Genomic DNA, 21,869 nt, shown 5'->3' on the forward strand with positions numbered 1-21,869 from the left:
ATGTACATTTCTCCTGAGTATGCTGATACCCAATATGTGGGGAAAAACTACTATTTGGGCGTACGGCAAGGCTCGGAAAGGAAGGAGCACCGTTTGACTTTTGAAGCGCAAAAATGGCTGGTACAGATAGCAGATGGAATGCAGCGTTTGGCGAACCCCTGATGTGCCTAAACAGTGGAAACCCCCCACAAGTGATACCATTTTGGAAACTACACCCCTCAAGGAATTAATCTAGAAGAGTGGTCAGAATCTTGAACTCACAGGTGCTTTGCAGAATTTTAAAACATTGGATCGTGAAAATTAAAAATGAGTTTTTTTTCTCCAGAGATTTTGTTTTATCCCCAAATTTTTCATTTTCACAAAGATAACAGGAGAAAATGGACCATATAATTTGTTGTGCAATTTCTCCTGAATACAGGGATACATCATATGTGCTCAGAAACTTTTGTTTGGGTACACAGCAGGACTTGAAAGGGAAGGAGTGCTATTTGATTTTTTGAGTGCAAAATTGTCTGGAATAGATTACGGACACCATTTTGCATTTGCAGAGCCGCCAAGGTTCCAAAACAGCAGAAACCCCCACAAGTGACACCATTTTGGAAACTACACCTCTCGAATAATTCCTCTAGGGGTTTAGTGAGCATTTTAAACCAATAGGTATTTCTCAGAATTGTGTAACATTGGGCTGTGAAAATTAAAAGTTACATTTTTTTCCGCTAAAATGTTGTTTTAGCCCCAAATTTTCCCAACCTGATAATATAAGCCCGCAGCTGTCTGCTTTATCTTGGCTGGTTATGAAAAATAGGGGGAACCCCACATAATTTTTTTTTTTAATTATTTATTTATTTAATAGGTTTAATAAAGTGAAACACCCTTTAGTGCCTTTCATGTGGCACTAAAGAGTGAAAGAGGGCTTGTGAAGTTATATGTCTACAGGACATCTATCTATCTGTCTATCTATATCTACATATAAAATTGCTTTATTAGTTTGAAAACTACCTTTAAATTACATAGAGAATTAGACTGACAGCTGTCGGCACGGAACTGTCACTACGTGCTTACACATAGTGACAGTTCAAATGATGCGTGAACTGAGACCAGCTCATGACATGCTGTGTGCGTCATTGGTCGTAAAGAGGTTAAACATTTCAGGCTTTCAAAAGACGCAAAGCGTTTAAAAAAGGTACATTCTTCGAGCGTTTTCTGCAGGAAAATGCTCAATACTTATATTACAGGACAATGGAAAGGCTAAAAAGAACGTTTTTTTGTGACTTTTTTCAGAGTAAACAATGGTAACATTTTCTTAATTTATTTAAGCAGAAAAAAATGCCTGGAAACCGCTATAAAAAAAATGCTGGAAAAAAAGTGCAAAAAATGCTGCCATAGAAAAGCTGTGGAAAAAACGCCAGAAAAATCTGCAAAAACGCAGGCATAGAAAAAAAAACAAACAAAAAAACTCCTAAAAAAAATGACCAAAAAAAGGCTTACAAAAGAAGCTTCAGCTTTACAAGACTCAACAGACAAAGTGAGTTTCCTGAAGCTTCTTCAGGATAAATTCTCATCGCCAGACAATAAAAGAAAAAATAATAGATCTACCTGTACCCAAACATTTTTGTATCCCTGATGACAGCATCACGGACATGAAATTACTGGTAATAAAAGGTAATTTCAAATATCAGAGAGACAGAAAAGTTTGGGAATATAAATCATGGTGACCTTTGACACCTTCAGAGCAGGAATGAATGTGTCATGTGGATTTATGTCATTATGCATCAACTAAGGAATGTGCTCATCAGACCTCTGGGGGCCTCACAGCCTCCCCCCCACGGACCAGACCTCAATCCAATATTTATGGCCACAACTGTTTATCCCTCTACCACAGTAATAATTCTGCTTTACGTCACTTGTTTCATCTATTGCATTATTTCTGTGTCTTGCTGTGTATAAATACGTGACTCTTCAGATTTTATGTTATACTATGCCTGGTTAAGAAACCTGAATAGTCTCGAAAGCTTGCAATTTGTTACCATCTTTTCAGTTAGCCATTACAAGGTATCAACCACTGAGGACTCTGAAATTGAAATATTTTGCTGGAAATACTGACATTTATATATGGTAGAAAAAGACGCAGTGTGAACATACCCTTACAAATTCTGAACACAAAATATTAAAGGGGTTGTCCGGTCCAAATTGATGTCTGCAATCACTCTGTGTGACTGTAGACTTATGAATCCCCCCCAGTGCATGCAACGTGCGCTGCGTGGATTCTCTGGTTTGTGAGCCGCAACTGGAGGGTATGTATGAGCTATATAAACTCCAGGCCACTGGGCGCAGCCTCTCTCCATACACTTGTATTGAGCGAGGCCCAGTCCTGACTAGTGATGCCGGTTGTCAATGGACGTGGCCGACTATAGGCTGCGGCCTTGCTCCATACAAGTGTGTGGAGTGAGGCCGCACCCATTGGATGGGCTCTGGCTGGGAGTATGTATGATGCATACATACCCTGCGGTCCCGGGTCAGAAAGCGGCGAATCCCAGCAGTGCACAGTGCGTGCGTTGGGGGGATTCATAAGTCTGCAGTCACACAGAGTGACTGCAGACTTATCGGTTTGGGCCAGACAACCCCTTCAACGTATAAACAAAAGATGGGTCTCTAAAAATTTCTCCATAAAGTTATTTCCTGACTGAGACTATGAGGCTATGTTCCCACCATGAGCTTTTGGTGCGTTTTTGACGCTGTGTATTTTTAATGCATCGTCTCACAGTTCCAGCAAATTGAATGGGATTTATAGAAATCTCCTGCCCTCTGTGCTTTTTTTTACTCAATGTAAACTGATCTGTGGTGCGTGATTCACATCCGATGCAGAAAATCCATAGGTAAAAAACGAATTTAGTTTGTATCCGCGGTAGAGAGGCATCAAAATGCATATAATCCGCACCATGACTGTATCAATAAAGTTTTGTCAAAGTCAAATACCAGGAAGTATAAAAAACAAAGCAGCTTTATTTAAAGCATGACACACCGAAGAGAGACAAAAAACTCATGTTAAAAAACGCAAAGGAAGTATCCGAATTTACTTAATAGGGGCAGAAATTCAGCAGTGTCAAAACCTCACCCTCAACAAAAGCTCATCATGGGAACGTAGCCTTAGGGTATGTGCCCACGGTCAGGAGCCACCCGCGGTCCCAACGCTGCGGAGTAGCCGCGCGGCTTCCGCCCTTATTATACAGATGAGCAGCGCCATTTCTTTTTTCACATGTGGACTTTCCGCATAGATGTTAGTCTATGGGGAAAGTTCACATGCGGACCCGCAAGAGAAATTGCAATGATGCGAGTCTAAAAGATGCATCACATGTCAGTTTCCACAGATGATCCACAGGTGCAGAGACGCATCCACTATGCCGTAACATCTGGACACTTCGGGTTTGACACAGCATAACATGCAGCGGCTCCGGACCGTGTGCACATACTGTATGGGCTACTGATTGGCTGCAGGGGTCAGGTGACTGGTAGCCGGGATGTCATAGATTCCATGGGGCTGATTATGATGGCACATATGCTTTCTTTTCCTCTTTTGCAGGCTAGCCTCCCACTGATCACATTAGAAATATAGTGCAAACCCCTTTAAAGTGTAATTGCCATTTCCTAAAACTTTTGACACATCACACAGACATGTAATAAGTTCTGATTGCTGGGAATCCGAACACAAGCCCGACACCCTGACTGAACATTCAGTACTATTTCTGCGTCAAAGGAGACTCAGTTTGACCTAGTATTACACTGCCAAAAATCCTAAAAGCGTCTGCCCTCTTCAAGCCCTTCACAAATATGGCGTCCAGAGACTTGTAAGCTGCTCACGTGATCCAGACAGCCAGAACCATATAAGCTTCACACAGGGGGTGACAAAACCGTATGAGAGCCTAGAAATAAAAAAGCAAAACAGAGAGAAGACAAGAAAAGTAGAGTAAATAGTAATTAACGACGTTAAACCTTTCTGCCCGGTCATGAAGTTGTGGACTGTGCCAGTAACCCACATCGTCTCTACCTTGCAGGATGTGGGTTGATGGTACAATCCTCTTATTAGAAAGCCGGGCTATGGCGGTGTGTGTGGCTCAGCGGTGCAGCAGTCCTGGCGCGGAGCCCGGCGGCAGTATGGGGGAGACCGCACCGCCGGTCGTGTATAAACGCTTCATCTGCTCCTTCCCGGACTGTAATGCCACGTACAACAAGACCTGGAAGCTGCTGGCCCATCAGTGCAAGCACACGGGGGAGGTGAGGCAGCATGGGGGACCGGAGCTGAACGTGCTGCTCCTCTCCACAGTGCCGGGGGAGGGTGAGAGGGGGTCTAGCTTGTTCTTGCCCGGACATGCCCGCACTCACGCCCCTACTACATTGGGGTCTTTCAGTCTATTATAACGTGTCGCTCTCCAAAACTACAGCTCCCAGCGTGCCCTCACTGACTGCAGCTGTCAAGGCATGCTGGGAGTTGTAGTCTTGCCTCTTTTTTAATTTTAATGTCGCTTTTCTAATGTCTTATGGGCTTTTCTCTTATTGACCACTAATGAGGTTGTCTGCACTAATCCCCATCCTCAGGAGCAGCTGGGTCTGGTCCCCACTCCATAAAGGCAGTAATGGCAGCTCTGTGTGTCTGACCGGTATCCGTGCAGCCTGTGCAGCGAAGAGCTGAACTGGGTAGTGGCTGCTAGTAGTGCCAGCGATCACTGATTGTCACCTGACATAGGAGCATAGCCCATAAACCTGTCCACAAGGATAGCATGCCTCCCCTTATCAGTGACCCCCCCCCCCCCCCATTTGTGGTACTGCTGGGCTCCCCAGGATGGCACAGATCACACAGGTGTATGGGGCACTGCTCTATATTGAGGGGCACCCAGGATGGCACAGATCACACAGGTGTATGGGGCACTGCTCTGTACTGAGTGGCTCTCCAGGATGGCACAGATCACACAGGTGTATGGGGCCCTGCTCTGTACTGAGGGGCACCCCAGGATGGCACAGATTACACAGGTGTATGGGGCCCTGCTCTGTACTGAGGGGCACCCCAGGATGGCACAGATTACACAGGTGTATGGGGCCCTGCTCTGTACTGAGGGGCACCCAGGATGGCACAGATCACACAGGTGTATGGGGCCCTGCTCTGTACTGAGGGGCACCCAGGATGGCACAGATCACACAGGTGTATGGGGCCCTGCTCTGTACTGAGGGGCACCCCAGGATGGCACAGATCACACAGGTGTATGGGGCCCTGCTCTGTACTGAGGGGCACCCAGGATGGCACAGATCACACAGGTGTATGGGGCACTGCTCTGTACTGAGTGTCACCCCAGGATGGCACAGATCACACAGGTGTATGGGGCACTGCTCTGTACTGAGTGTCACCCCAGGATGGCACAGATCACACAGGTGTATGGGGCCCTGCTCTGTACTGAGGGGCACCCAGGATGGCACAGATCACACAGGTGTATGGGGCACTGCTCTGTACTGAGTGTCACCCTAGGATGGCACAGATCACACAGGTGTATGGGGCCCTGCTCTGTACTGAGGGGCACCCAGGATGGCACAGATCACACAGGTGTATGGGGCACTGCTCTGTACTGAGTGTCACCCCAGGATGGCACAGATCACACAGGTGTATGGGGCCCTGCTCTGTACTGAGTGTCACCCCAGGATGGCACAGATCACACAGGTGTATGGGGCCCTGCTCTGTACTGAGGGGCACCCAGGATGGCACAGATCACACAGGTGTATGGGGCACTGCTCTGTACTGAGTGTCACCCTAGGATGGCACAGATCACACAGGTGTATGGGGCCCTGCTCTGTACTGAGGGGCACCCAGGATGGCACAGATCACACAGGTGTATGGGGCACTGCTCTGTACTGAGTGTCACCCCAGGATGGCACAGATCACACAGGTGTATGGGGCCCTGCTCTGTACTGAGTGTCACCCCAGGATGGCACAGATCACACAGGTGTATGGGGCCCTGCTCTGTACTGAGGGGCACCCAGGATGGCACAGATCACACAGGTGTATGGGGCCCTGCTCTGTACTGAGGGGCACCCCAGGATGGCACAGATCACACAGGTGTATGGGGCCCTGCTCTGTACTGAGGGGCACCCAGGATGGCACAGATCACACAGGTGTATGGGGCACTGCTCTGTACTGAGTGTCACCCCAGGATGGCACAGATCACACAGGTGTATGGGGCACTGCTCTGTACTGAGGGGCACCCAGGATGGCACAGATCACACAGGTGTATGGGGCACTGCTCTGTACTGAGTGTCACCCCAGGATGGCACAGATCACACAGGTGTATGGGGCCCTGCTCTGTACTGAGGGGCACCCAGGATGGCACAGATCACACAGGTGTATGGGGCACTGCTCTGTACTGAGTGTCACCCCAGGATGGCACAGATCACACAGGTGTATGGGGCCCTGCTCTGTACTGAGGGGCACCCAGGATGGCACAGATCACACAGGTGTATGGGGCACTGCTCTGTACTGAGTGTCACCCCAGGATGGCACAGATCACACAGGTGTATGGGGCACTGCTCTGTACTGAGTGTCACCCCAGGATGGCACAGATCACACAGGTGTATGGGGCCCTGCTCTGTACTGAGGGGCACCCAGGATGGCACAGATCACACAGGTGTATGGGGCACTGCTCTGTACTGAGTGTCACCCCAGGATGGCACAGATCACACAGGTGTATGGGGCCCTGCTCTGTACTGAGGGGCACCCAGGATGGCACAGATCACACAGGTGTATGGGGCACTGCTCTGTACTGAGTGTCACCCTAGGATGGCACAGATCACACAGGTGTATGGGGCACTACTCTGTACTGAGTGTCACCCCAGGATGGCACAGATCACACAGGTGTATGGGGCACTGCTCTGTACTGAGTCACCCCAGGATGGCACAGATCACACAGGTGTATGGGGCCCTGCTCTGTACTGAGTGTCACCCCAGGATGGCACAGATCACACAGGTGTATGGGGCCCTGCTCTGTACTGAGTGTCACCCCAGGATGGCACAGATCACACAGGTGTATGGGGCACAGCTATGTACTGCTGGCCACCCCAGGATGGCACAGGTCACACAGGTGTATGGGGCCTTGCTCTATACTGAGGTGCTGTTGGTTTTCACAGGAAAACCTGTCCTTACTGCTATGGATGTATTAACCCCTAAGACTTCTGCCTCCAGAGTAACCTCCTGTTTTCCCTGTAGAGACCCTTCCCCTGCACACATGAAGGATGTGGTAAAGGCTTCATTTCTTTGTTTCATCTGAATCGCCACAATCTGACTCACACTGGAGAAAGACCCTACAAGTAAGTGAACCCCACTGCGGAAGGTTGTGTGGTGATTCTGCTCCTCAACCGTGATTGCTGGTACAGGGATTCGCCTAAGCTGTTTGTGGAACTTCATTAGAAGTAAGCGGAGAGAGCTGCCATGTTGTGGCCACCCCATATGCTGTGAGGCAGGACCCCCTCTATTGAGCTGGCTGTGACCTCCATGTATCAGTCGCTTATGGAAGATCTTGGCTATGGCATAAATGTGGCCTTGTCCGGCCATAGCTTCCTATTATGCTGCACTGTCCATCATGAACCAGTTTTGATAAATGACATCTAGTAAAAAAATATATAATAAATACGATTAGCTGATTGAGTCATCAGTGGCATCTGATCTGGGGGACCCCCACAATCCTACCATGTAGCGGGGGCTCCATTCACTTCTAAGGCCGTAACACTCCAGCCGGTTCCCGAAGCAGGTGCCATGATCAGAAAGTTCCCTGGTCGTGTAATTCGCTGTTTATTTCACAGGATTCTCAATTATTAATCTTTTCTTTAGGTGTGAAGCCGAAAATTGCACCTTGGCATTTACCACGGCATCCAACATGAGGCAGCACTTTAAAAGGGCCCACGAGTCTCCAGCTCAGATCTATGTGGTATGGCTTCTGTATATTGCTTCAGCTTGGGTGGTCCACCCAACAGCCCCTTAGTTGTTCCAGTGTCAATCATAAAGTAAAAAGTTCTTGATCCCACCTCTGGAGTGTGACTGACAGGAATCGCGTAGACACACTGCTGGAACAGTGCTGCTCCTCGAGGGAGGTGTCAAGTGTTCTCATGATGGGCACTTAAGTGACGAAGAAGGGGGTTGTCCAGTTGAGTCAAATGTTGAGTTGGCCATAAACATAAAATGGAGGTTGACTACCTCTGGCATTCCTTATACATGTGTATTCAGCTAGAAGAACATGTGGGATTTTCACTAGCCATTGTGGATCACTTTATAGTTCATTCTGTTTCTATTTTCAGTGTTATTTTGCAGAATGCGGCCAACAGTTCAGGAAACATAATCAGCTAAAAATTCATCAGTACGTCCATACAAACCAGCATCCTTTTAAGTAAGTAATCTGCAACTACTAGTCATAAAATGCTGTCCCTAAACCCTTTATAATATATAAATAAGGCATTGCATGTCAGTATAGACAAGTTTTGTGTTTTTTCTTTTTTTCTCCTTTTGCCCCTCGCATGGCAGTGAAATTCTGGAGGTGAACCTGATGTGAGAACAGTTTCCATTGTTTTCTATGCAATCTCTCATTAATCTGCGTCCAGCTGTGGCTTCAGATTCACATCAGAAAAATAACACTGCATCTGCCTGGTGGGCTATACCTTCCACTCAAATACTAGATGGCTCAGTTGTGGCTTATTGTCTGTAGGAGGCATACATTTCTGTCTATTGGATCTCTCAAAACTCATAGCCATGCAGGATTTTCCCAGAGGTGTCGCCTTGTGACTCTCCTTTCCATGGAGATGAATATTCCTCCTGTTCTGCTGATCCTGGTAGATCATTGATTCTAGATGAAACCACCCTGGCACACCTGCATGAAGACTTCAAATTCTTAAACCTCAGTCCTCCTTTGCGTCAGAGTCCACCGTCAACCAATGTGTGTGTTCGCTCTTCTACCTAACCAGCTATTTGTAGGTTACTGTGTCTGTTCTCCTCTGCTTTGAAGCTGGTATTTTACTTCGTCTCAGAGGAAACAGACTTGCATGGCTGCTCTGTCAATCCAACCGTGTCTTTCTACTCCAAACTTTTAATATGTCCAGAGTTACTGTTGACATAAAATGGTGGTTGACTCTTAGACCAAAAAATGCTTAACAGATTTGTGAAGGGAAGGGATTGAAAATTTTTACCTGAAACTCCTAAGGTCCACAGTTGGACAACTAGAGCTTGGGAGTTCTTCTCTTCTGCAATGGACATCATCACTCCTGCCAGGTTCAATCAGCAATATCCTGTGTTTCTCAAAACTCCTTCCACGACAGCATTGGAGGATGTCGTCCATGCCGATTGGGGGACAGGAACACAGAGGAGAGAAAGCCACTCCCCAGCATCAGTTACTAGTGTTTTCCTGTCCCCCTTGGGGCATGGAGAGGTCCTTCAGTACTGTTTGGCCAGCACGGCAGCATTGCTTAAGTAATTTTTGTACTTGCCGGGCAGTGGTTGGTCGTCGGCGCTCCCCCTCCTCCCTTCTTGCTGCTCCCGATAGGGACCTTCCCGATCTTCCTGCGCACCATAGAGGGTAAAGGAGGCCGGGTAACTTTCAACATTCAGGTCTGTGTCAGCTGTCTGGCATCTTCTCCTTCCTCCGGCGGTCTGGCCACACGCGCCCGGAAGTGATGTCGTTTAAGGTCCTAGTCCCTTTCGGGTATGCGTTCCATGTCTATTTCGTACACATTCCTCACATGTAATAAAGCTGTCAAAAAGTCGCAAATCATGCACACAGGAGCGATTCAACCACATCACCGAGCAGCTATAAATACTCGGAGCTCGGTCCAAGCATACTCGGACAGAAATTCTCGCTCAACACTAGTCATTACTCAAAACTATTTCTAATACGGAAACCTTCAGGGACCCCTTGCATCATCAACCTGAAGTCCCTTAATCATCACCCAAAGTACAGACTATTCAAGATGGAATCCATAAGATCAATTATCCCACTAATGGGGAGAGACTGTGATGGCAACCATAGATTTAAAGGATGCATATTACCATGTACCAATCCATCCATCCCACAGGAAGTTCCTTTTCTTTGCAATCTCCCAGAACAATGTGACGAAATGCTACCAGTACAAAGTGCTGCCATTTGGCATCTCGTCAGAACCATGGGTGTCTTCAAAGATTATGGCAGAAGTCACTGCGTTCATTCAAAAGCAAGGTGTCTGTATAATCCCATATCTAGATGACATGTTGATTGTTGTGACCCTCAATCTTCATGTGTCCAGAGCCTTAAACTCTCCGCTCTTTAGGTTGGATTCTAAACGTCAAGAAATCGGAACTCCTTCCTTCATCAAGGAGAAGTGTCCTACTAGATTCCAACAAACCAACTTCATTTCTTCCGCCGGAACATCAAGCAGCACTCAGATCCAAGGTTTCGATTTTCAGGGATCAGAGAAACACCTTGAGTGGCCATGTCATTACTGGGATCGATGACTGGATATATCCAGTCGGTAGCATGGGCTCAGGCCCACTCAAGACTCCTCCAAGAACATATTCTGAACTCCTGGAACAGGCGGTGGGACTCTCTAAACAAATGAGTCAGGACCCCTGGTCGGGTAAGGGCTTCACTCTATTGGTGGCTAAACTCCAAAAATCTTCAGAGGGGGACCCTCTAATTATGATTACTACCGATGCCAGCATACGAAGCTGGGGGGCCAAGGTGGCTCAGACTCTTATTTCAAGGCAGATGGAGTCAGGAGATAAGTATCCAATCCTCAACTTCAGAGAGCTAAAGGCAGTAGAAGAAACACTCAGGGCTGCCATCAACCTGATTCAGGGGACTCGCATCAAAGTACTCTCATACAATGACTACAGTCGCCTTCCTTTGACTTCAGGGAGGCACAAGGGTAAACCACCTGAAATTAGTCGCTGGCCAAATATTCTCCTGGACAGAACACCTGTCGCTTTCGGCAATTCACCTGCAGGGCTCAGACAACAGACAGGCAGACTTTCTGAGCAGGAAAGACCTCCATTGAGGAGAATGGAGCCTGAATCATCATGTGTTCCAGTCCCTAGTATCAAAATGGGGTCTCCCCGAAGTGGATCTCTTTGCCAGTCACCTAAACGTAAAAGTTCCTCTCTTCTCGCTAGACTGAAGAGACCATTCCCTGGAGTTAGATGTGTTGGCTCATCCATGGCACTTCAAACTGGTGTATGCATTTCTTCCAATTCCCCTTCTGTCAAAAACTATTAAAAAAATTTGATTAGAAAAAGTTGCCACAATACTGGTGGCCCAGGAGGCCCTGGTTCGGAGCAATTTCAGAGCTCTGCCTGGATGGCCCAATGATGCTTCCACAGGTCAACTATCTTCTCTCACAGGACCCTCTATCCTACCCAGACCCTCAGTGGTTAAACTTTGAAGCCTGGTTGCTGAAGCAGAGATCCTAAAATCCAAAGGTCTCTTGGAGAAAGTCATAGGAAACCAGTAACCAACGCTATATATGAAAAAAAAATTCTATCCTGGTGTACTCCGGATACTCCTCATCCACAACCCCCCCCCCCCCCCCCCCCCCCCCTACACCCTAACAACTCGTGTGTGTGTTTTTTTTTTTTTTTTTGAGGGGATTGGAATTGGGACTTAAACCTAGTACTCTTTAACCCCTTAACAACATCTGACGTACTAATACGCGTCTGTGCCCTGGGACTTAAGAGCCAGACCCTTATTAGTACGTCATGGCAATCGCGCGCGCACACAGGCTGTGTGGGCGCGATCGCCGCTGGGTGTCAGCTGATTGTCACAGCTGACACCTGATACTATGTGCAGGGAGCGGTCCTGCACCGCTCCCAGCACATTAACCCCCGCGATGCTGCGATCGAAGTCGATCGCAGGATTGCGGGGGCAAGGGGAGGTGATCGCAGATACTCGCCTCCTCTTCCGGCTTCCAGCGCTGTCTGCAAAGGCTTCCCGGGTGTTGCCATGACGACCCGATGTCATCATGACAACATCCGGGTCACCAGACAGCAGGAAGATTGTTTGGACATGCGCAGTGCATATCCAAACAATCTTCTCCCTGTCCGGCGCTGACAGCCTGCATGGCACAGGGATGGTGCTGCATTCCTGTGCCATGCAGGCGATCAGAGAAAAAAAAAAAGTGAAAGTCCCATAGTGGGACAAAGTAGTAAACTATATAAGCTTCCAGAAAGTGAAAAAAAATAAATAAAAAAATATTAAAAATAAAATAAAAAAAATTATCCACCAAAAATAAAAATATAATGTACCCATCAATAAATATTATGAAAAAAAAACAATAAGTACACATATTTGGTATCGCCGCGTCCAGAACAACCTGACCTATAAAACTGTCCCACTAGTTAACTCCTTCAGTGAACACGGTAAAAAAAAACCAAAGCAAAAAACAATGCTTTATCACCATACCGCCAAACAAAAAATGGAATAACACGTGATCAAAAAGACAAATATAAATAAAAATGGTACCGCTGAAAACGTCATCTCGTCCCGCAAAAAACAAGCCGACATACAGCTCCATCAGCCGAAAAATAAAAGTTATAGTTTTCAGAATAAAGCGATGCTAAAAAATATTTTTTTCTATAAAATTGCTTTTATTATGTAAAAGTGCAAAACATAGAAAAACAATATAAATGTGGTACCGCTGTAAACGTACTGACCCGAAGAATAAAGCTACCTTATCAATTTTACCACACGCGGAACAGAATAAAAAAAACAAAAAACAATTCCTGAATTGTTGGTTTTTTGTTTATTCTGCCTCCCAAAAATTGGAATAGAAAGCGATCAAAAAATGTCACGTGCCTGAAAATGGCACCAATAACGTCAAGTCATCCTGCAAAAAAAAAAGCCGTCACATGACTGTCTGCCAAAATCTGGAAAAATTATAGCTCTCAAAATATGGCGATGCAAAAACCTAGATTTTACAAAATGCGTCTTTTAGTGTGTGACAGCTGTCAGTCATAAAACCCCCATATGATTCTGGCATTGCTGTAATCACACCGACCCAAAGAATAAAGTCGTCTAATCACTTATACCGCACAAGGAACGGCGTCAAATTCTTGGGCTAGGGTTAGGGCTGGGTTTGGGGCTAGGGTTGTGCTGGGGTTGGGGTTGTGATTTTTTTCAAAAGTAAGAAAAAAAGATGACGATATGGCGACTAGTGTTGAGCGCAAGTGCTCGCTACTTGAGTTTGCATCTGGTGCTCTGGTATGCATTGAGTATCGTGGGTATTTGAGTGACATGCTCGAGTCTCTGCCCCATATGCTTCGCGGCCAAAAAAAACTTTATGGGGATTGCCTGCCATGCACGAGCTATCCCCCGCATGTTTTTTTTGGGTGTCTAATAACCGTGAAACATGCGGAGCAGGGACTCGAGCATGTCACTCGAGCACCCGTGATACATGGTGCATACCGGAGTACCCGATGCAAACTCAAGTAGCGAGCACTTGCGCTCAAGACTAATGACAACTTATTCAATATGATGACCTAATGTAAACAAATTCTGTGTCTTACCTCTGGGTTCAAAATGTTCACTATACACCTTAATAAAATCCTTGAGGGGTATAGTTTCCAAAATGGGGTCACTTGTGGGGGAGCTCCAATGTTTGGGCACACAGGGGCTCTCCAAACACAACATGGCGTCCGCTAATTATTCAAGCAAATTTTGCAATAAAAAAGTCAAATTGCGCTCCTTCCCTTCCGAGCCCTGCAACAGTGTTTTTTCCCCAAATATTGGGTATCTGCGTGCCCAGGGGAAATTGCACAACAAATTTTGGGGTCCATTTTTTTCTTGTTACCCCCTGTGAAAATAAAAAAAAAAAAAAATTAGGTCTAAAGTAACATTTTTGTGAAAAAAGTTAATGTTAATTTTTTTCTTCCACATTCCAAAAATTCCTGTGAAGCACCTGAAGGGTTAATAAAGTTCTTGAATGTGGTTTTGAGCACCTTGAAGGGTGCAGTTTTTAGAATGGTGTCACTTTTGGGTATTTTCTGTCATAAAGACCTCTCCAAGTGACTTCAAATGTGATGTGGTCCCTAAAAAAAAAAAAAAAAAATGGTTTTGTAAATTTTGTTGGAAAAATGAGAAATCGCTTGTCAACTTTTCACCCTTATAGCTCCCTAACAAAAAAAAAAAAAATTTTGGTTCCAAAATTGTGCTGATGTAAAGTAAACATGTGGGAAATGTTATTTATTAACTCTTTTGTGTGACATATCTCTTATTTAAGGGCATAAAAATTCAAATTTTGAAAATTGCAAAATTTTCAACATTTTCGCCAAACTTTCGTTTTTTTTTCACAAACAAACGCATGTGGTATGAAGAAATTTTTCCACAATCATGAAGTACAATATGTCACGAAAAAACAATCTCAGAATCAGGGGGATCCGTTGAAGCGTTCCAGAGTAATTACCTCATAAAGTGACAGTGGTCAGAATTGTAAAAATTGGCCTGGTCATTAACGTGCAAACCACCCTCAGGGCTTAAGGGGTTAAAGTGCAGGTTTCAGCCCTAAGCTCTGTTCACTCAAGATCTGGCTTCTCACAGATGGATCAAGAGATTTGACTTCGGCACTCAGACTTCATCTGAAAATTCAGACTCATGTTCCACCCTGGGATCTTAATGTGGTGCTCAGAGGTCTAACACTCTCTCGCTTTGAACCCCTGTCCTCTGGCACAATAAACAATCTCTTATAAAACTGCCTTTTTAATAGAGAGGGCCTGAAGTGATGGCTATCAGAGAACCCTACATGAAAGTGACCGAGGATAAAATGACACTCCGCCTGGATCCCTCATTTCTCCCGAAGGTTTCAGATTTCCATCGCTCTCGAAGTCATTCTTCCCTCCTTCTGTCAGAACCCTGCTAATTCGAAAGAAGCAGAGTTCCACCTCCTAGATGTCCGCAGAGTTGTTCTACGCCATCTTCAACAAACAGAGTCTTGGAGATTGGGCCAGAATCTCTTTATCCAACACTCGGGGCATAACAGAGGAAGGAAAGCTGCTAAATCCACGATGGCAAACTGGATTAAGAAAGCGACAGCGAAGCCTACATAAACCAGGAGCTAGCACATTCTACCAGATCTACATCAGCTTCCTGGGCCGAAAGAGCGGGCGCATATTCAGAGCAGATCTGCCGGGCAGCTACGTGGTCTTCCCTTCACATGTTCTCCAAACATTATAGATTAGATCTATTATCTAGTAGGGATTTAGCCTTTGGTAGGAAAGTCCTCCAAGCTATTGTCCCTCCCTAATGACCTTACCTTTACTAGTAATTTGTTTTCTAGGAGCCTGCCACAACAGCATTGGAGGATGTCGTACATGCCAGTATTGGGGGACAGGAACACAGAGGTTGAAAGCCCCTCCCCACCATCAATCCCCAGTGTTTACCAAGATCACCTGGAAAAATGGTTACCTGACAGTTATATGAAACTCCAAGAACCACATAGGGAGGGATCCAGGTGATCTTGGTAAACACTGGGGATTGATGGTGGGGAGAGGCTTTCAACCTCTGTTCCTGTCCCCCAATAAGGGCATGTAAGACATCCTCCAATGCTGTTGTGGAAGGCTCCTAGAATTGGTCCTTACTGGTAATTCACTTTCTATTTTTGCAGTCTTCTTGGGCACTGACAAGATTCTTGGGCTCTAAACCCACCCACAACATTTTTGATCCCCCTCAAGGCATTTGTGTCGGATGGTGGCTGTCCTCTGGACTGGCCTTTTAAAACAAATGTACGTATAAAGCAAGATCTCTGTGGTCTTACTGTTGAATCCTCAAGTTCAACAGCCGTGTGAATCTGGTTATTAACTTTCTCTTCAGGCAAGGACTTGTACTGTCATTCTGAGATGTCTTCTAGATGGAGACACTGTTTTTATATCTTTCTGCATTAGTCTTGGGCAGGATGTTCTCTTAAAGCTCTTTTAATATTGTCTTAGGATCTAGCAAGTGGACACTTCAAGTCCTGACGTAAAGGAAACATCACCCCTTTCCCCCCCAGGACATTAAAGCTACAGAGAATAACTTCTCCACAAATCTAATGTCCTTTATGCTCTTGCCTCTAGTGCTCTTGGGTCCATGTCCCTGAGGCAAACTATGGTGCTCTGGATTTCTCAATGGAGACCCTAACTTTAGGAAAGTTTCCTCCGCTCTGAGGGTCTTCAGTCAGTTTTGTGTACACTAGGGCTCTCTTGACACTCTCTTCTCATCCCACCTTGACCCCAGAGCTCTACCCTATATTGCACCTGCAGGCCAGCAGATGTGCTCTTCATTCCTTGGTCAATTCTCTGCCTTATTTCTCTCCCTACCCCAGCGAACCTGGAAGCTCTGGGATGGTCTTGCTGGGCTGTTCTGACATCAGTATTGCAGACGCTCTGTGGTTTCCTCCTTTGTCCCCATTGCTTTCCCGACACTTGTATTGAGCGAGACTGTGGTCGTCTAGTCGAGCTGTGGACAGGAGTATGCATGCTTGCAGTTACATGACCACACGGTCACGTCGCCGGCACCGGAGAATCCTGGTGTGTGGATTCACAAGTTTGCAGACTTCTGTGATAAACCTGGACAACCTGAAGTCCTTCCACCTTGGAGTGGCCCACTATACCCCTCTCTACAGATAGCTGGTGGAACGGTTTCATCACCCTCTTGACTTTTCTGATAATTTTGGAGCCTCTCCATGGGGGTTTCTGATGCCATTTTAACATCAGTTGAGGAAAAACTGATCTGAAGGGAAATGGAAACCTGGTCTTATAAATTTTCTGAGAAGCATGATCAGTCTCATAATACTCTGTTTAAGCCAGTCAGAGGCTCTGTTGACAATCGACTGCACCTGTAAATAAACAACAAATCATGTGTGGATATGCCCTAAACTACCCAGAACCAATATACACTGCGCAAAAAAAATAAAGGGAACACTTAAACCAGAATATAACTCCAAGTAAATCAAACTTCTGTGAAATCATACTGTCCACTTCGGAAGCAACACTGACAATCAATTTCACATGCTGTTGTGCAAATGGAATAGACAATAGATGGAAATTATTGCCAATTATCAAGACACCCTCAATAAAGGAGTGCTTCTGCAGGTGTGGACCACAGACCACATCTCAGTACCAATGCTTCCCGGCTGATGTTTTGGTCACTTTTGAATGTTGGCTGTGCTTTCACACTCGTGGTAGCATGAGACGGACTCTACAGCCCACAGAAGTTGTTCAGGTAGTGCAGCTCATCCAGGATGGCACATCAATGCGAGCTGTGGCAAGGCTTGCTGTGTCTGTCAGCGTAGTGTCCAGAGGCTGGAGGCGCTACCAGGAGATATGGAGGGGCCGTAGGAGGGCAATAACCCAGCAGCAGGACCGCTACCTCTGCCTTTGTGCAAGGAGGAACAGGAGGAGCACTGCCAGAGCCCTGCAAAATGACCTCCAGCAGGCCACAAATGTGCATGTGTCTGCACAATCGGTTAGAAACCGACTCCATGAGGGTGGTATGAGGGCCCGATGTCCATAGATGGGGATTGTGCTCACAGCCCAACACCGTGCAGGACGCTTGGCATTTGCCACAGAACACCAGGATTGGCAGTCGCCACTGGCGCCCTGTGCTCTTCACAGATGAAAGCAGGTTCACACTGAGCAGATGTGACATTCTGGAGATGCCGTGGAAAGCGATCTGCTGCCTGCAACATCCTTCAGCATGACCGGTTTGGCAGTGGGTCAGTAATGGTGTGGGATGGCATTTCTTTGGAGGGCCGCATTGCCCTTCATGTGCTCGCCAGAGGTAGCCTGACTGCCATTAGGTACCGAGATGAGATCCTCAGACCCCTTGTGAGACCATATGCTGGTGCGGTTGGCCCTGGGTTCCTCCTAATGCAGGACAATGCCAGACCTCATGTGGCTGGAGTGTTAGCTTCAATGGCCTTCATTTTGCAGGAACTGCTATGGACTGGCCTGCCAGACCTGAATCCGATTGAGCACAAATGGGACATCATGTCTCTCTCCATGCACCAACGTCACGTTGCACCACAGACTGTCCAGGAGTTGGCGGATGCTTTAGTCCAGGTCTGGGAGGAGATCACACAGGATACAATCCGCAACCTCATCAGGAGCATGCCCAGGCGTTGTAGGGAGGTCATACAGGCACGTGGAGGCCACACACAATACTGAGCCTCATTTTGACTTGTTTTAAGGACATTACATCAAAGTTGGATCAGCCTGTAGTGTGTTTTTCCACTTTAATTTTGGGGGTGACTCCAAATCCAGGCCTCCATTGGTTAATAAATTTGATTTCCATTGATTTTTGTGTGATTTTTGTTGTCAGCACATTCACCTTTTGTACAGAACAAAGTATTCAATGAGTATTTCATTCATTCAGATCTAGGATGAGTATTTGAGTGTTCCCTTTATTTTTTTGAGCAGTGTATAATGGCCCCATATTGGAGTGCTGTAAGCTTGTTAATCAAGTGGGTATCCAGGAAACTGGTTGTATAAATCTTTTCTTGTCCACAGATGCAGCCATGAAGGATGTGATAAAAGCTTTGCTTCACCTTCGAAGCTTAAACGCCATGAGAAAATTCATGCAGGTATCTGTGTCTAATTCTAATCACTTCTCATACTTTGCTCTTGTGAACGGTGTGAGCACCTTAAGAGGCACCACTTCTCTGGGACACAAAGGGTTGTTGCCGCGATGTCTGAGGAGCACACTGCTCCCCAGCCTCCTGCTTGACTGTTCAGACCAGAGGCATTGCTCTGCTGCTGGACCCAACTGTGCTGCTGTATGAGGCCGCATTGTGAATGGCACAAACTCCTGATCCCAACTTTAAAACAGTCCTTACAAGCTTGATAAAAAGCTTGCGAGCTCTGTACTTGTTCATCAACCTTTTCATTGGCTGCAGCGGCAGAAATTAATCGAGGCTATAAACTATATTAATTATCAAGGATCAAAGTATCATTTTAATAGGTAAACTGTTACTCATTTTTTTCAAAGTTCTTTATGGTTATACTAGTTTTGGTAGAAATATAAATATATATTTATATTTTATAGGAAGGTGGTGTTGCTCCTTCTGTCAGATACAGAAGGGAATTGCAGGGGGGTGCAGAGGTTTGGGACACCTGTTCTAATCAGTAGGGCCTGAAATCGATCCGTCACTTATGTTTTTCATTGATTTTTGTCTTTCTTTAGTTCAGTGGTTTTGACTTCTTCAGATTTTATCTTCTGTAGGGTATCCGTGCCAAAAAGATAGCACTTGTCTGTTTGTGGGGAAGACCTGGTCAGAGTACTTGAAGCACGCAGCCGCTGTTCACTCAGGTAAGCCGGTCTGCTCTACTGTAGGAGGGATACTAAACATGTGCCCCTCATCTGAGCCTGATGTATATAGCATATTGTAAATCGTAAGGTTGTGTTAAATGCACCCACACACCACCTCATTTGAGACTGACAGATTTTTGCCTTATTCAGTACCAGGCACAGTCACTTGTATGCCTGGGTAAGCAATGGAGGGGTTTGGTTCTTAAGATGGGTGGACAACCCAGAGGTTGGAGCCCGCTACACTGATTATGCAATGGATGGGCTACCAATTGACAGCTCTGAGCAACCTAGGAGTTTAGCCTGGCTTGGTCTGTGCAGTGGCTGCTGTTAGGCCTCTATTCACATATCCCCTTGGCATCAACAAGCGTTCCATAATTTTTTGCCTTCAGTGTCTTTAATTTTTCTTGTACTTTGAAGCAAAGCCAAGTAGGACCCTGCTCTTAATGGCACATGGCATTGTGATCTCTGCATGGCCTTTGTGTTAGCTTCAGCTCTGCAAATAGTGCATAGATTGTCTGTCTGGTGTATGTAAAAAAAAAAAAATAAAGATGGAAGCTTCCTTTTTAGAGTTGGCCTTGAATGTATCCCAGAAACTAGGAAGAACTTGCATGACCGAAGAACCAGAGTGAATTATTGTAGCAGTGACCCATCCTTATAATTTAAGTCTATTCCTTGTTTTTTTTTATTTTAGTATCCAAATTTTTATGGCATGGGTCTGACTCATGACTACGACTGATTTTATCTATTACTGTCTAGAGAAACCCTGCAATACAACCATCTCCAGTGCTTGCCATAGGCTAGAGTTTGATCACTGCGCTTATTCCTAAGTCTGATGTTCTTCTGTTCACCAGACATTACCTGCAATGTCTGCAATCGTACATTCAAGAGCAAAACAAACCTGAGAGATCACAAGAAAATCCACAGAGAAGAGCAAATTGTCTATCAATGCCCACGGGAGAACTGTGACCGGACATACACAACCAAATTCGGCCTGAAAAACCATATCCTCTCATTCCATGAGAACATGCGCTCATTTGTCTGTGAACAAGAAGGCTGCGGAAAAACCTTTGCAATGAAGGTGAGCAACTAGATTATATGCGCCAGATATAAAATGTCTTCCATGAATATATAATCTCCTAGACCTTTTTGGTATTGATTGCTGGCAGCCTTCCTTGTGGATGTGTGATGTAGATAATGCTTACTTTCTGGAAGTGCTGGTTAGCTTTGCCTATTTTATACTGGGACAAACCAATGTAATGTTTGATTTATGGCCTGCACATAATCCATTAATTTATTGTTTTATTATACGCAGCAAAGCCTGGAGCGACATATCAATACCCATGACCCAGTGAGGAAAAAGATGGTAAGGGTAATCTAGGTCTTGTTTCCATATCTTTTGCACAAAATCTGCATTTTTATAACTAAAGCAAACTATATTTCATGAACTCGTACCCATAGTACAGCTATCATTCTTGCCCCCTTAGGTGAAGCCACCACCACCTACAAGAAGCCTTGCTTCCCGCCTCTCAGGATACAAGCCAAAGAAGTCATTGAAGAAAAAGAAATCCTCTAACAAAACCCCTGACTCTGAGTTTTTGGAGCAATCAACTAACGTCTGCCAGCCACAACCGTTACTAATTCTAGAATCTCTGAGTCTTAAGTAATTCTCCAGTTTTTGGTCCAGTAAAGCAGAATATGTATTATGTTAATATTTTATGTTCATTTACCCATTTCTCTGGGAATATTGTGTTCTTGGAAAAGGTTATTTGCTTCAGTTCTGTCTTTAGTTTCTGTAAGTGTTCCTAAAACTGCTGGTGGACGGCTCGCGGGATGTCCCAGTACAAGATGCACTTTCTAGTTGAAGTATTAAAGAGATGAAGCAAATGTAAAGCCCTGGTTCTTTTATTGCTGTTCTTACAATTTACCATAGAATTTGGCATTCCAGCAGAGAATGGTGCACAGGAGTCTCATCCTACTGTGCACCTTCTAATGGGGTTTGTTTCAGATATCTGTAGCAAAAGTCTGGTCAGGTAACGTGTGAATTGCAAAGATAGGCCAAATTTGACTCTTCTAGGGGTTGTCCTTTACTTGGATACCCTATTCCACCATATAACATAAACTTCTTGAATGCCGGAGGATGTTAACCCTTCAGGTGCTTCACAGGAATTAATGGAATGTGGAAGGAAAAAAAACTTTACACTTGGTCACAAAAATGATCTTTTATCCCCAATTTTTTTTTTTTTATTTGCACAAGGGAAATGAGTGAAAATAAACCCCAAAAGTTTGACAAGCTCTCCTGAGTATGTGGGGGGGGGGGGGGGACACCGTTTGGGTGCTCGGAAGAGAAGGCACACAGACTTTTTTTGAACGCAAAATTTGCTGGAATTGAGTGGATGCTTGTCACGTTTGGAGAGCCCCTGATGTGCCTAAACATCGGCAATCCCCCACATGTAACCCTCTTTTGGAAACTAGACCCTCCCTTCCCCCAGTAATTTATCTAGAGACATAGTTTTATAGTAATGATTATATATTCAGACATCAGTA

The 21,869-nt window shown here is 45.5% G+C and overlaps 1 protein-coding gene across 1 annotated transcript; it reads left to right on the plus strand.

The window, feature by feature from the left end:
• Positions 1 to 4,049: 4,049 nt before the first annotated feature.
• GTF3A (general transcription factor IIIA) lies at positions 4,050 to 21,215 on the plus strand. The gene is made up of 9 exons (XM_073662468.1): positions 4,050 to 4,272; positions 7,244 to 7,344; positions 7,865 to 7,961; positions 8,329 to 8,417; positions 18,527 to 18,600; positions 19,239 to 19,325; positions 20,177 to 20,403; positions 20,638 to 20,688; positions 20,810 to 21,215. Exons 1-9 carry the CDS (start codon positions 4,054 to 4,056, stop codon positions 20,987 to 20,989), a joined length of 1,125 nt encoding a protein of 374 aa, XP_073518569.1. The 5' UTR covers positions 4,050 to 4,053; the 3' UTR covers positions 20,990 to 21,215.
• Positions 21,216 to 21,869: the final 654 nt, after the last annotated feature.

Source organism: Phyllobates terribilis, unplaced genomic scaffold, assembly GCF_046119375.1.
Source record: "Phyllobates terribilis strain yellow unplaced genomic scaffold, ASM4611937v1 Scaffold_2__4_contigs__length_985480577, whole genome shotgun sequence".
In the NCBI taxonomy this organism is placed as follows: Eukaryota; Metazoa; Chordata; class Amphibia; order Anura; family Dendrobatidae; genus Phyllobates; species Phyllobates terribilis.

Bases quoted from the DNA above. Each gene is read 5' to 3' on its own strand.
- GTF3A (XM_073662468.1), top strand. From the start codon at position 4,054: ATGTGGGTTGATGGTACAATCCTCTTATTAGAAAGCCGGGCTATGGCG. The intron at 4,273-7,243 runs GTGAGGCAGCAT...TTTTCCCTGTAG, and splicing joins AGTGCAAGCACACGGGGGAG to AGACCCTTCCCCTGCACACA. The intron at 19,326-20,176 runs GTAAGCCGGTCT...TCTGTTCACCAG, and splicing joins CGCAGCCGCTGTTCACTCAG to ACATTACCTGCAATGTCTGC.